The sequence below is a fragment of the Orycteropus afer genome, unplaced genomic scaffold (assembly GCF_000298275.1).
Source record: "Orycteropus afer afer isolate SDZICR_OR568_19922 unplaced genomic scaffold, OryAfe1.0 scaffold00376, whole genome shotgun sequence".
In the NCBI taxonomy this organism is placed as follows: domain Eukaryota; kingdom Metazoa; phylum Chordata; class Mammalia; order Tubulidentata; family Orycteropodidae; genus Orycteropus; species Orycteropus afer.
Genome location: NW_006921963.1, coordinates 2514304 through 2528371, shown reverse-complemented (window position 1 = coordinate 2528371; position 14068 = coordinate 2514304). Strand labels below are relative to the sequence as shown.

The 14068-nt window shown below is 45.6% G+C and overlaps 1 protein-coding gene across 1 annotated transcript in view; it reads left to right on the top strand.

Annotated features, from left to right (window-relative positions):
• The first annotated feature begins 5446 nt into the window (after positions 1 to 5446).
• Positions 5447 to 14068, top strand: part of VWA3A (von Willebrand factor A domain containing 3A) — an 87131-nt gene continuing 78509 nt past the window's right edge. The window contains exons 1-4 of the mRNA XM_007953198.1: positions 5447 to 5508; positions 5840 to 5963; positions 10838 to 10962; positions 11056 to 11133. Coding sequence (XP_007951389.1) covers positions 5447 to 5508; positions 5840 to 5963; positions 10838 to 10962; positions 11056 to 11133 — 389 coding nt within the window. The remainder of the gene's footprint in view (positions 5509 to 5839; positions 5964 to 10837; positions 10963 to 11055; positions 11134 to 14068) is intronic.

Below are 14068 nucleotides of genomic sequence, written 5' to 3'. Positions count from 1 at the left end.
TAACACTTCTCCTCAGGGCAGGCTTCACTGTTCAGTTGCTTGGAGAAGCTTGGAGAAACTAGAAGTGGGAACCAGGAGAGGAAGGGCCACGAGGTGACCAGGAGCCCTTCTCTCAAAGATGGAGAAGTAAAGGGAGAAATGCAGGTGAGGGTGAGTGTCACAAGGGTGCACAGAGGTGGTGAGAGGAAGAGTGGGGGAGATCCAGACCCTAAGCTGTGTCCTAAGTGAGAGAGAGTTAGGGAGCCTGGGGTCGCCAGCGTCTGTTCCCTCTACGCCAGGCACTAAGCTAAGTGCTGGTGGTATGACTGTAGACGAGAAGGTATTGGAGCTGGTGGGGGAGAGAGACCACGACAACTCAGTGGGAAACAGCGTGGGGTCAACAATAAGAAGTCTCCCACAAGAGGAAGCCATCTCCTCGCAGACAGGGGAGCAGTGACTAGGGTTCAAAAATGACTTCTTGGCATTTTCTTGTCAGACCAAAGGGCCTAGGGCATTCCAAGAAGGGGTGCAGCACGAACAAAGGCATAGGGGTGTGAAATAGGAAGGTATGTGTATGTGGGCGTTGCCAGGGAGAGAAGAAAGATGAGTGATGAGACGGAAAGGTAAATGAGGGTCCTGAAGGAATGGTAAGCCTTATTATGAAGAGTCGCCTGGATTGTCTATCGTAGGGCACTGAAGAGCAAAGGCAGAGTTCTCAACACGCAGAGATATCAACAGCCATGCATATCAGAACAGTGTCCTATAGCCAATAGAGAAGGGATTGCATGGGGCAAGCTGGAGGTGGTTTGGTGGTTAAAAATACAAGCACCAGAGATGGCTTTATCCTGGTTAAAAATTTAGGAGATTCCTAGCTCCTGCTATTAGCAAGTCCAGAAGTTAGCTGAAAGTTTACTTTTATCCAATATTCAGAGCTCCCTGTCCCCACTTTGACCTTGATGCTGCCTCCCAGGGGCCAGTTTGTTGTGTTCTCTTCCCTTCGTGGCCCACATTTGTCCAAACTCTGGACCTGGGCAGAGCACGTTTATCCAACACGTTTTTGAACAGCTACTATACTCTGTTGTTCGATACCATCAAGTCCCTTTTTGACTCTAGGGGCCCCATGTGACAGATCAGAACTGCTCATAGGGTTTCTTGGGCTGTCATCTTTACGGGAGCAGTTTGCCAGTTCTTTGTCCCAAAGGAGCCGCTGCTGAGTGGGTTTAAACTGCCAATCTTTCCATTTGCGGCCAAACACTTAACTGCTGGTACCACCAGGACTCCTTTACTATGTTCAAGACACTATTTTATGCAAAGAGACTATAGCAGCGAATATCACTAAGTCCCAGCCTTCATGGATTTTAATCACAGTGTGTTCTGGGAAGAGAAGAGAGAGGCAATAAGCAAATATATGTGCATCAAATTGTGAAAAATGCTTTGGGGAAAACTAAAGCAGTGTGTAGGGGATACTACTCGAGGTAGGATACTCAGAGCAGACTTCTCTAATAAGGTTTCATTGGAGCCTGAAGCTAAGACTGTGTCCTTCCGGTACCAGCTCTCTCCAGCATCTGGTACCCGCTGCTGACATGTCAACTCTGATTCATACTGATTATGTAGGACAGAGTAGAACCACCCCATAGGGTTTCTAAGGCTGTAAACTTTATGGAAGTAGACTGCCACATCTTTCTCCCACAGAGCAGCTGGCGGGTTCATACCGCCAATCTCTCTGCAGCTGAGCACTTAACCACTGTGCCACCAGGGCTCCTCTGGCATCAATAAACCAAAAGCAAACTCACAGCCATTGAGTTGATTCCAACTCATAGCAACCCCCATTGAGTTTCCAAAGAGATAAATCTTTATGGAAGTAGATTGCCCCTTCTTTCTTCCGAGGAGCAGTTGGTGGGTTGAACCGCCAGCCTTCTGGTTAGCAGTCAAAGGCCTAAGCACCGTGCCCCCAGAGCTCCTTCGGGTACTAGTAAGCACTCTGTAAATACTCTTGGGATGAATGCTTGTCTCTGTTATGCACTGATGTGCTTGAGAATGCAGCACACGTCTAGGGTACTCTGCATGTCCATAGTACTTTGTATTTTACAAAGCACTTTTACCTTCTCAATTTCATTCCACCTCTTAACAGTGGAGTTGAAGCCGGCTGAGCAGTTACTGCCACCCCCGATCCATTCTGCAGATGAAGAATCCAAAGGTCTTCATTGTTGTGTGTTTTATGCAGCCCAGCCCCTCCTCCGTCAGCCCATACAAAGTACCCCAGAATCTAGTCATGCAGCGCCTGGAGTCATTAAGTGCTGTTCATCCCTCAGTGAGAAGGAACTGAGACACTGTGGGGCTCCTAGTGGCAGCTCTATTTCAGCAGTTCTTTCTGTGCAAGTTTTCCAACAAAGCTGACCAAAGGGAAGCCAGTTTTTTGAGACCTTGCTGTATTATTTTGGTGCTTCCCCAAAAGCAAAGCATCTAAATATAAGATGAAAGACTCAAAAGAGAAAAGCAAGTTGCTAAACCATCATTAGGCTGTTTAATTTCATGATTTCATCAGAACACACTCATGTTCAAGCTGCAACTTTATTTGGAATGTTTGTCATTTGCTTTGTCTTAACCATTTTTTTTTTTTTTTTTTGGTTGCAAGTGATAAAAACCTAAATGAACTAGCTTAAGCAAAAAGGTGAGGAATTTTAAGGAACGGGGTATCTCACAGGATCCAAAAGCAGAAACTGCAGTCAAATCTCACAAGGGCCTGGAATCAGTAATTGGAAGTTTAAAAACCAAGGCAGTTTTTCAGCCTCCTTCTATGCCTTTACCTCCTTTTCTCAAAATATTAGAGTGCTCACCAGGCCCTGCTCTTGTGTAGCTTATGTGAGAGAAACGCATCAATTATTTTAGAAACAACACTAATGAATGTATCATCCCAAATTAGAGTAAATGCTTTGGAAAAAAGCATAGTTTTATGAAAATTTGTGGAACGCAAAAAAAACCAAACTCACTGCCATTGAGTCTATTCTGACTCATAGCAACCGCCATTGGGTTTCCAAGGTGGTAAATCTTTACTGAAGTAGATTGCCCCATCTTCCGTCTGCCGAGTGGCTGGTGGGTTTGCACTGCCAACCTTCTGGTTAGCAGTCAAATGTCTTCGGCACTGCGCCACCAGAGCTCCATACGTAACACAAAGGAACCTGAAATAGAGTGAGGTGCTGGAGAAGACTTGCAGAGGAAGCGCCATTTGAGCTGAAATGCTGAGGATGATTGAGTGGGGAAGAGGGCAGAAGGAAGTTCCACAGCAAGGACAGCAGCACAGGAAGAGGCCCTGTGTAGGCCTTGTGTGGAGTCCCTGGGGGATAAAAACTGAAAGGTTGTAGTTCAAATTCACTAGAGGTGCCTCAGAAGAACGGGCTGGTGATCAGCTTCTAAAAGATTGCAGCCAACAGAGCACAATTCTACCCTGAAGCACTGGGGGCTGCTGTGAGATGGAATTGACTGGATGGCCACTGGTTTGAGTTTTTTGTTTGGTTGTTTTTCGGTTTTGTTTGTTTGTTTAGAAATCGTATAGCATTCCAGGAACTGGGAGGAGGGTGGTGAAGTGAGCAGACTAGAGAGAGATGGGCAGCAGCCAGACCATGTGGGGGCTCAAATGCTGTCTTAGGAATCCGCATCTTCACCCTAGAAATAAAGGAAAGCCTCTGAACAGTTTTAAGCAGGAGGGAAAAGAGGAAAATCACTCTGGACCAAATGAGGAGAGTAGACTGGATTGGAGGACTGGGGGTGCAGGAAGGCCAGTTAGGTGCTACTGCAGTTGTCTGTGGTAGAGAGGATGATGGTCCGGCCTAGAGAAACATCAGTGGAGACAGAAATGCAGAGAGATGTGAGAGGGGCAAAATTGTCTCGTGAAAATGGAAGGATAGTGGTTCTTTTTTCTAAGCTAGAGAACAATGAAAAAGAGATAGGTTTGTAGGGATATCATGAGTCCAGCCTTAGACATGTTGAGTTGAGGTGCTCCAGGTGGGTGGGGGTATCCACTGTCAGTGAATACACAGATCTGGAGTCGGAGTTAGAATGTCTGTTGGGAGTGGATGATGCGTAGATGGTGATTGAAGCCATGGGCATGGAGCGAGAAGACTGTGTGTGATGCAGCCTTGAGGAGCAGTAACTGATGATGCTCTGCTCCAGGAGGGTGAGCAGAGGGGACTGAGAAGGAGCAGAGCTAGGATGGCAGAAGCCAGGAGAGAGCAGCCTCCTGAGAACCAAGGAGGTGAATGACCACTCACTCCACTTTCCTCTGACAGTCTCTTCCTGCCTCTAACTACACATGGTGGCCCAACAGCTCTTCATTTCAAATTCCCAGAGAGAGAAATTGATTGATCCATTTTGGGTACATATCTACCACTGATTCAATAAGTGATGACCAGTAGGCTGTGGGGGACTCATCCCTTTGAGTGCAAACACAGTGCTCAGAGAAAAGAACCAACCTCATCTCATTTTTTTTTCTTCCCCCAACCCTGGTCTTGGGAGCTCTGGTGGTGTAGTGCCTACGGCATTTGATTGCTAACCAGAAGGCTGGTGGTTCAAACCCACCAGCCACTCCTCAAAACGAAGACTGAGCAATCTACTCCTGTAGTGATACTGTCTTGGAAACCCAGGGAGAGGTCACGATGAGTCAGATCCTACTCAACGGCAGTGAGTTTGGTTTGGTTTTGGTTAACCCCGGTCTTAGAATTCCTGTGGTCTGCCCAAATGATCTTCTGTGAGTTACTTAGATAAGCCAAGTTCTTTCCCACCTTGGATCTTGACACTTGCCCTCCGCCTAGGCTAGCCTTCACCATACTCTTAACATGGCCCACTCTTTTTAAACTTCAAGAAGGTTGAAGAGGCACCTTTCCTGACCACTTCACTTATGCAAAGTAGATCACTTCCCTGATTACTATATCATCTTATTTCTTCCACTTACTACAACTTGTAATTTATCTAATTCTTTAATTAATCAGTCTCCCTCCCACACCTTCCAAAATGTAAGCTCTGTGAGGACAAAGACAGTGTCTACCACAGTCGTTCTCAACGACTTTACACCTGGGGACATTGGGTAACGTCTGGATATACTTTTGGTTGTCACAATGGGGTGGGGGCACTACTGCCATCTAGTGGATAGAGGCAAGGGATGTAGCAAAATACCCTACCGTCCACAGGCCAATCCCCACAGCAAGGAACTGTTGTTATTGTTGTTATCAGGTCCAAAATGACAAAAGTGCCAAGGCTGATCAGTGAGCTTTTCTTCAATGTTGTATCCTCAGCACCTAGCAGAATGTCTGGTACCTACTTGAGTGTTCAGTAAGCATTTACTGAACGCATTAATTAAAGAGCTGAGCTGAACATAGATACCCCGGAAATTACTGTTTCCATGTTGCATTTATCCGTCTCTTCTTCTGGTATTCTTTCCTCCCTAGGGAAATAAGCTTTGAGTGTTTTTATAATGGCTACACAAACGAGACAAGTTTTCCATGGACACGATAATGAGTTTCAGGAAAATCACTGGTAAGCATCTTCCCTGAGTTTACAAATGAAAAAAACAATTTTTTGCTCATGGAAACTGAGGGGAAATCTCTGCCTTGAAAGGAGTTTGGGTGAATAAATGGGCATTCCGTTGTTGAATCCACCTGAGGACTTTAGTTATCTGCCTACCAGAACAATATAATAAAATGTCCTTAGGAACCTGGAGTCCATATTTTATCAAGACTTTAAAAGAGTCCTTCCCAGTTAACTGCACTGAAATGAAAAATGCTTCTGGAATCCCTTCAGGGTGTACAGGAAAGAGGGAGGGAAGGTTCAGTGGCGGACATTGATCAAACCCCTTTGTGTCTTGTAGCGTGAGGGGAAGCACTGACGGAGACTCAAAGCAGCACTTGAACCAGAAGGATATCCGTGGACGTGGCCAAACCTCAGACAATGCGTTACTGGTTACACATGTAAACCAGACCCAGGACTTATTGGTAAAGGCCACGGTGCTCTGACTGAGAAGCGGTGCTTACAAGTCATAGTCAGGGGACAGAGTGTGCTGTGCTCTGGGTTCTTCTTTACTCATAGAGGATCCCAGGGCGGAAAATGATGAGTTAAGCAGTCATTTCAAATCCTCCACTTTTAGAAATGATGGAAGAATCTCTCTGCTGTTTACAGAGATTTTACAGCCTTGTTGGCCACACTGTTAGATATTCAAGAGCATATGAAAATTCTGTCAATGTTACCAAAGCTTGAAATCTAAAGAATTTAATTCTAAAATTCCTCTTCCTGAGATAAGTGTTTCTTTTAGAATTTCCTAAGATCTAGACCCAGAAACCAGTTTCAGGGGACGCTATGGGAGCAAAAAAGGAGCTCTGGTGGCACAGTGCCTAAGGCATTTGACTGCTAACCAGAAGGTTGGTGGTTCAAACCCACCAGCTGCTCTGCAGAAGGAAGATTGGCCAATCTGCTTGCATAAAGATTTACAGCCTCAGAAAACCCATGGGGGTTGCTATGGGTCAGAATTGACTTGATGGCCATGGGTTTGGTTTGGTTTTGGTTTTATTGGAGCAACAGGGTGATGGCAGAAGAGTCAACCTCTAGAATAGCCAGGACTGAGGTTTCAGACCCACTCTCAGTGTGAAAAAGAGCCGTCTTCCCAAGATGGTGAGCAGGTTTTAGAGCTCACCAGTGGTGGTCAGGTGTGAGGCTAGACCATAACCGTCTACACTAGAGTTTCCATGTGATACCTTTGAAATGATAACCAGTCTAAAATAGTACAGTTACAATGTTGACAGTTAAACAAACAGGAAAACAGTCACATTTTGCTTTTGACAAGTTTTGGCATTTAAGGGAAAGCAAGTTTCAGTATAAAGGAAGGTTAAGAGACTCCTGAGATTCTAAAAGAATCTTTCAGAGACTTCAGACATTGATAACATAGGTCATTTCATGTAATTTCATATGAAAATGTATGATTTCCTGGTGTATGGGGACCGCTCTTAACATCAGCTCATCACAAATGAGTAACAGTAGGACGGAGGGAAAGGAAGGACTGCTCCAACACAGATCTTACCGAGCTGTCTTCTGTGTGAGGCACGTTGTTAGCCGCTGTCCCATCAGCTCCAACTCATGGTGACCTTGTGGACAACAGAACCAAACGTTGTTCAGTCCCACACCGTCTCCACCATTGCTGGTATGTCTGAGTCCATTGTTGGAGTCATTGTGTCAATCCATCCCACTGAGGGTCTCCCTCATCTCCACTTTACCAAACATGGCGTCCTTCTCCAGTGATGGATCCTGCCCGGTGATGTGTCTGCAGGAAGCAAGTCAAAGTCTCAGACAATACGCTAGGATCCTAGAGTTTTCCTGGACTAAGTTTTGGAATTAGGTTGCCTGGCCTTTCTTCCCAGTCTGTCTCAGTCTGAAATCTCCCCTGAAACCTGTCCACCGTGGGGGACTCTGCTGGTGCTTGTAATACCGATGGCATAGCTCCCAGCGTCATAGTGCTACACATGGACACATGGGTTATTTATGTTGTTTTGTGGACATGAGGCACACAAAGTATATGTAAGGTGCCTAGTTAGGTATGTTTGGTGTGCCCTACAGTCAAAATCCATAATGTGTTTAATAGTGAATCTTTAAATATTAGAAATACAAAATCCATGTCTTAAAGTCTCAATGGAAGAAATGGAAGAAAGGTGAGTTAAAAGTCTACCATGCTAAGTGTTAACCATCCAGGGTGGCGGTTTAGTCCTGAAAGATGAAGAGAGTGCCCTCTAGTGATCACATGGTGTGTAGCAGTGTTGCCTTAAGTGTGGAGCAGGTGTTACCGTTTTAAGTGGTGCTACTTATGGACAGGACTTTCATTCACATATTCACTGCCATCAAGTCAATTCTGACTCATAGCAACCCCCATTGGGTTTCCCAGAGGGTCAGTCTTTACGGAAGCAGACTGCCTCATCTTTCTTCTGTGGAGTGGCTAGTGGGCTTGAACTACCAGCCTTCTGGTTAGCAGCCAAATGCTTTAACCACTACACCACCAGAGCTAGCTATTACCTTTTCAATCCATTCTCTCTCAGTCCTTCACAGAGAAAGTCCCAGTTTGGCTCTAGTTTAGAGAGGCAATAGAATGTCATGGCTTTGAGTGTGACCTGACCTATATGCTTGGGATCTACCCCACCACTTACTGTGAAACCCTGGCCAAGTGACTTAAATTCTCCGTGCCTCAGTTTTCTTCTTTGTAAAATAGGATTAGTGATTGATAGAACCTACCTTAAGTGAGTTAATATATGGAAGTGCTTGGCACATAATAAGTGTTGTTTAAGTGTTGGCTGTAATTATTAGTATATTTCCACACTTCTTTAATTTTGAAATGGAGGGAAACTAGACCTCAGGCACAGAACTTAGGGTGTGCTATACTATCTAGCTGGAATCTTAACAGCAGCATTTTGTTTCCATGGTCTCTGTTTTCTGGTTACCTTCTGCTTATCATCAACTCTCAGGGAGAAATGAACCATTAACAAGAACTGTTTATGCAAGAACAATTGAAGCTATGTTCTACTATATCAGAGCTTTACAATGCTCATTTTATTAGCAAAGAAAGTGACTTGCCTTGGTCACCAAGCTAGTAACTGAGGAACCCCTGTGCACTTACTCCTACCTTCATTTCTACCACACTTCCTCTGTCCTTTACATCCCATTCAGCTACAGCAGAATTTTCAAACCCTTGTCCACCACCTAAGGAGCGCCAGTGGCACAGTGGTTAAGAGCTAGACTGCTAACCAAAGGGTCAGCGGTTTGAACCCACTGGCCACTCCATGGGAGGAAGATGTGGCAGTCTGCTTCCGTAAAGATTACAGCCTTGGAAACCCGATGGGCCATTTCTGTTCTGTCATATAGAGTCACGTATGAGTCAGAATTGACCTGACAGCAGTGGGTTTGGCCCACCATGTCATCCTCTACAGTGAAAACCTTGACTAATACTAGCCCAAGTAAAATTCATTGGGGGCTCAAGCAGGTGCCTAGGAGACAGGTGAAGCCTTCTTTGAATCTGGATTGGGGTCCAAAATTGGTTAAACAGTACTCGAGCCCATTGCACAGTCATCAGATGCTGTGAGATGGTGTCTCTGACAGTGAACTGAACTGGCCTCCCCTTAAGCTGCCATCCTGTGCCCTAAGTGGGTCATGGCCAACTCAGGCAACACTGAAGGCCCACCTCTGCCACCTAAACAGAACCATGGTCGTGCTGGAAGCTCTTGCAGAATCCCTCCCTGATCTGTGCCATGGACCCCTCTCCAGCCTCTTTTCATGTCATACTATCCCTTTTATTCACTAGACTGTGACCACAATGGCCACCATCTGGCCGCTCTTCTCTTCTTCAGATACTCAACCCCTCCCCACCTCCGCACTCCTCCCTGGGTTGTGCTTTCCCCAGCAACACCCAGGGCCAGCTCCTCATCCTTCAGATCTCAGCTCAGAGAGGCTGTCTCCAACCCCCACCCCACCCACAGTGGTCTCCCCATCTTCACCCCACTCCCCGCCATTATCTCTTACATTCTCCTGCTTTATTTTCTTGAGAGGGCTGCTGCTTTGTGTAACTGCTGTGCAGTTTACTGAGTTTCTAGTTTACTGTCCATCTACCCATACCAGAATGTAAGCTCCAAGAAGGCAAGAATGTTTCACCACACTGTAGCCCTAGCACCAGGGACAGTGCCTCACCCACAGGAAAGGCTCAGAAATGCCCACTGGAGCAGAGAAGGAAGAAAGGACAGCAGCCAGAAGAGTGAACAAGGCAAAGCAGTCTCAGCGCCTCAGCTCAGGGCTCTCCACCGTCTGGCTTTTCAGAAGACATGGCCATTAGTGAACGCTTGCCACGAGCTACTTCAGCTCCACCACCAAGGTCGCCCATATCTTGAACTTAGCACCATGGAACTGACAGGCCCATCACTAGGTACAAGCAAGGGAGTGTTGTCTATTCCACACCCAGACTCCTCTGATGGCTAAAATGTTCCCTCTAAAACTGTCACCCGCTGCCCTTACAACTTTCACCCATTGCTCTTAGTTCTGACCTCTTCCATCAGTTAATGAACAGAAGTTTATTAAGGACCCCTCAGCATGAAGGGGATGCAGAATGCACACACCTGAAAAGATAGAGGACACGGTGTGGAAATAAGCCAAGACCACCAAACAGAACAAACTGAGAGCCTGCAATAGCAAGGGAGTTGGCCACCGTCACTCACTGTTGGAAAGGGCTCAAAGGCAGGCAGGGGAGTGGGAAAGCTTGACAGTGAACAAAAGGGAAGGCTGTGGGTATGCTCTGCTTATTGTCATAGAGAAGGTGGTGGTAGGCTAACTAGAAGTGGACATCTTATGTGGTTAGTTTGGGGGCAGGTCTGTTTTTCTTTACTTGGCCCTGAGTTGGAGGCAAAGGAAAATTTAGGGAAGCTGGCAGTCATTGACCAAGTCCTTGCTCTTCTGGGCCAGTGGTCATTTGGCTTCCTGGACTGGTTGCTGCAGAGGTTGTGGGATAGAGTTCTGTTGTCATATGTTCTAGCCATTGTCTATCTGTATTTTCAGTCTCTTGCAAGGTGGCACAGAGTGAGTGACCCTTGAATTGCCTAGCCACATATTGTACCTTCAGGTGGGGATGAGGTGTTATGGAGAGGGTGAATTTGTCAAGGGCAACTGGCCCAGAGCTCAGGCCACCACCTGAACATCCATCTGTTCCCTCAGCAAAGTGACTTCTTGAAACAAGTAAGAGCAGTTGGAGTTGGCAACTTTTGAGTGTCTGTGAAGGGGACCTAAGGTCCTCTTATGTTTGCCTTCACTTTCTACACTTCCCTCCTTGACTCTGGCTTCTGTCTTGTAGAAGCTGCAGAGGAGCAAGACCCAGCCTTCAGCTTGGGACTGCTCTGAAGATTGGCTTTCAACCCACAGTTTACAGTTTGAGAAACTCACCTTGCCTGACCTGCTAAGTCAAGGCACAGCTGTTCTGTAAGTGTGAAGCCTCCCCTCACCTCCAAGTCAGCATGACACTACCAGCCCCATGGGCCCCAGAGACCGCTTCATAAGGCTTTGCTTCTTCAGGGAGGAGGGCAGCAATGTCAAACAGAAAGTGCACTTCTCCACCCAGATCATCCACCATTTTGAATCAAAGCTTTCTGAGTAAGTACATTTCTCAGTGCCCTCCCAACAACCCCACAGCACAAAAAATAATCTCGTTCCAGCAGCCTGAACGTAACACTGTTCAAATAGCAATCTGTATGGGACCTTGGACAGATTTCTTCCCACTTCAGGCCCAGTTTCCTGTTTTCTGAGGAGCCCTGGTGGCACAGTGGTTAAAGTGCTTGGCTGCTAACAAAAGGTTGGGGATTTGAACCCTCCAGCTGCTCCTTGAAAGAAAGATGAGCAAGTCTGCTTCCATAAAGATTACAGCCTGGAAGCCCTGTGGGCCAGTTCTACTCTGTCCCATGGGGTCGCTATGAGTTGGAATCGACTTGACAGCAACAGATCTGGTTTTCCTCTTTTCTCAGATGGCAAGGTTAGACCAGATCAGTGTTACTCAGCCTCTGAAAATCCATGGTCCTTCTGGACAGATGTAAAACCTCATAGCGTCATTTGATGTTTAATAGTTAAGAGTGATCCCACTTTCAATGACAAGTTGGTTGGGCTCATACTTTACAAATGCAAATGTGAAAATATCCATGCACTCCTCCCAAACCCAATTTTTATGCCACATGTATACATTAAAACAAACATGTCAGTTTGAAGACTAAGGTGTGCCTTACCTGAGCCATGGTATGTTCAGTCACCTCTTATGCATGTGAAAGCTGGACAGTGAATAAGGAAGACTGAAAAGAGTTGATGCCTTTGATTTGTGGTGTTGGTGAAGAATACTGAGCATACCATGGACTGCCAGAAGAACAAACAAATCTGTCCTTGAAGAATGCTCCTTAGAAGGGAGACTGGCCAGACTTCATCTCACCTACTTTGGTCGTGTTGTCAGAAGAGACCATTCCCTGAAGAAGGATATCGTGCTTGGAAAAGTAGAGAGGATCAGCAAAAAAGAGGAAGACCTTCAATGAGATGGATTGACACAGTGGCTGCAACCATGGGCTCAAATACAGCAAGGATTGTGAGGATGGTGCAGGACTAGGGAGTGTTTCATTCTGTTGTGCATGGGGTCACCATGAGTCAGAGCCGACTTGATGGCACCTAACAATATCAATGTACAAATGCACCTCCAGATTCCATTAGACAGATTCCATTCCAGCTCTAGTAATCTGTTGATTCCACAATTGCTGTTTATCTGAGGATTCTTAGAAGGTTATCGTAACAGTTAATAGACCAGTAAGCCAGTTGCTGTCACATGGACTCCACTCCATGGGGGCCCCGTGTGTGTCAAAGAACTATGCTCCACAGAGTTTTCAATGGCTGATTTTTCAGAAGTAGATTGCCAGGTCTTTCTTCCAAGGTGCTTCGGGATGGACTTGAACTTCTGACCTTCCAGTTAGCAGCCAAGCACATTAACCTTTTCACACCCAAGGACTCCATGTTGTTGTTGTTATTTGCCATCGAGTCGGCCCCGACTCATAGTGACCCCTCCTTGGGTTTCCAAGGCAGTATCACTACGGAAGTAGGAATGCGCCCAACCTTCCTTCCGAGGAGTGGCTGGTGGGTTTGAACTGCCAGCCTTCTGGTTAGCAGTCAAGTGCCTTAGGAGTTTCTTAGCTAACATTTATTACTGGGTCAGGAATTCTGCTAAGGGTTGTATGTATTATCTTTTTCAAGTCTCACAACAACCTGAAGTATAGTAGTATTTTCACACCAGTTCACCAAAAGTCTGTTGCCAAGTCTAACCATTCCCTGAATTACCAATTTGCCAAATTTATTGAAATATTTTAACAATAAATTTTATAGCAATTTTTATTGGGTTGGACAGTTTAAACTAGTTTTAAAGATTTCTGCAAAGTTTTGGTTGATTAGTATTCATTTTTATTCCAGAACAGCATTTTAATGAATGTTCAAATCTATTCAGTTAATTGGTCATTTGGAAAATTGATTTTTCAGAGAATTGGCTTTCAGTACATTTATTTTTGGTAAATTGATTTAGAGTCCTGTTATTATCTTCACGTTGGACATGATGAAGCTGGGGCTCATAGAGGTTACCACAGTTGCCCGAGGACACACAGCTCCTCAGTGGCAGAACTGAGTTTCAAACGTGAGCATATCTCACTATAAAGCTTCTACTATTAGCTCTGTTCATCCACGTGTATCCATTATAATTCAACCCCTCGCTTACTACCCCGTGATTTCATATCCACAGGCCTTGCCCCATTCTTGGCCCCAAATCCCAGCTGTCCTTAGTGGGAATGATTCAATTAAATTCAAATGACCAAGTCCTCACCTTGAGCATCTGTTATATGCTAGTCTCTAACTAGCCATCGCAGTGCTTTGCAATAAGGGAGTTCAAGACATTCCCCTGGCCACTTTAAGCCAAAAATATCCCCTGTGCATCATCTTGAAACCAAACAAGGCTTTACCTTAACTAGTAAGGAACATCTGCCTTGAGTGTTGTGTGCTTTTAAGATCTATGTACATGGGATCGAATGACAACAGCAACTTGGAAGATGAGATAGATGCCTTAGAGGGTGGTGAGTCTACGTTCATGGAGGAGGGACAACTCAGGAGGGTGAGAACGGCTGCACGACTCGGTGACTGTAATGGCTGTCACTACATTGTACTTGCAGAAACCGTTGGATTGGTGTGTGTTTTGCTGTGTGTATTCTCAACAACAACAAAATAATTGTTTTTTTAAAAAAAAGAGAGTTGAAGAAAGAAGTTCTCCTGGCTACTTTTCAGAAATTAAGTTTTGTGTTAATCGTTCCCCTGAGAAGCTGCGCTTTGAGATCTGTTTTCAAGAGTCTAGGACTAGTCTCATCTGACAAGGCACAAATTTGAACAAGTACAGGAATGTTCTTCCACCTTCCACCTGCAAAAGCCCTTCCCCATCCTCTGTAGGCCTGTCCTCCTCAGCAGGCCACCTTCCTTTCACCAAACCATGTTACAGTCGTTAGGTGCCATTGCGTCCGTTCTGACT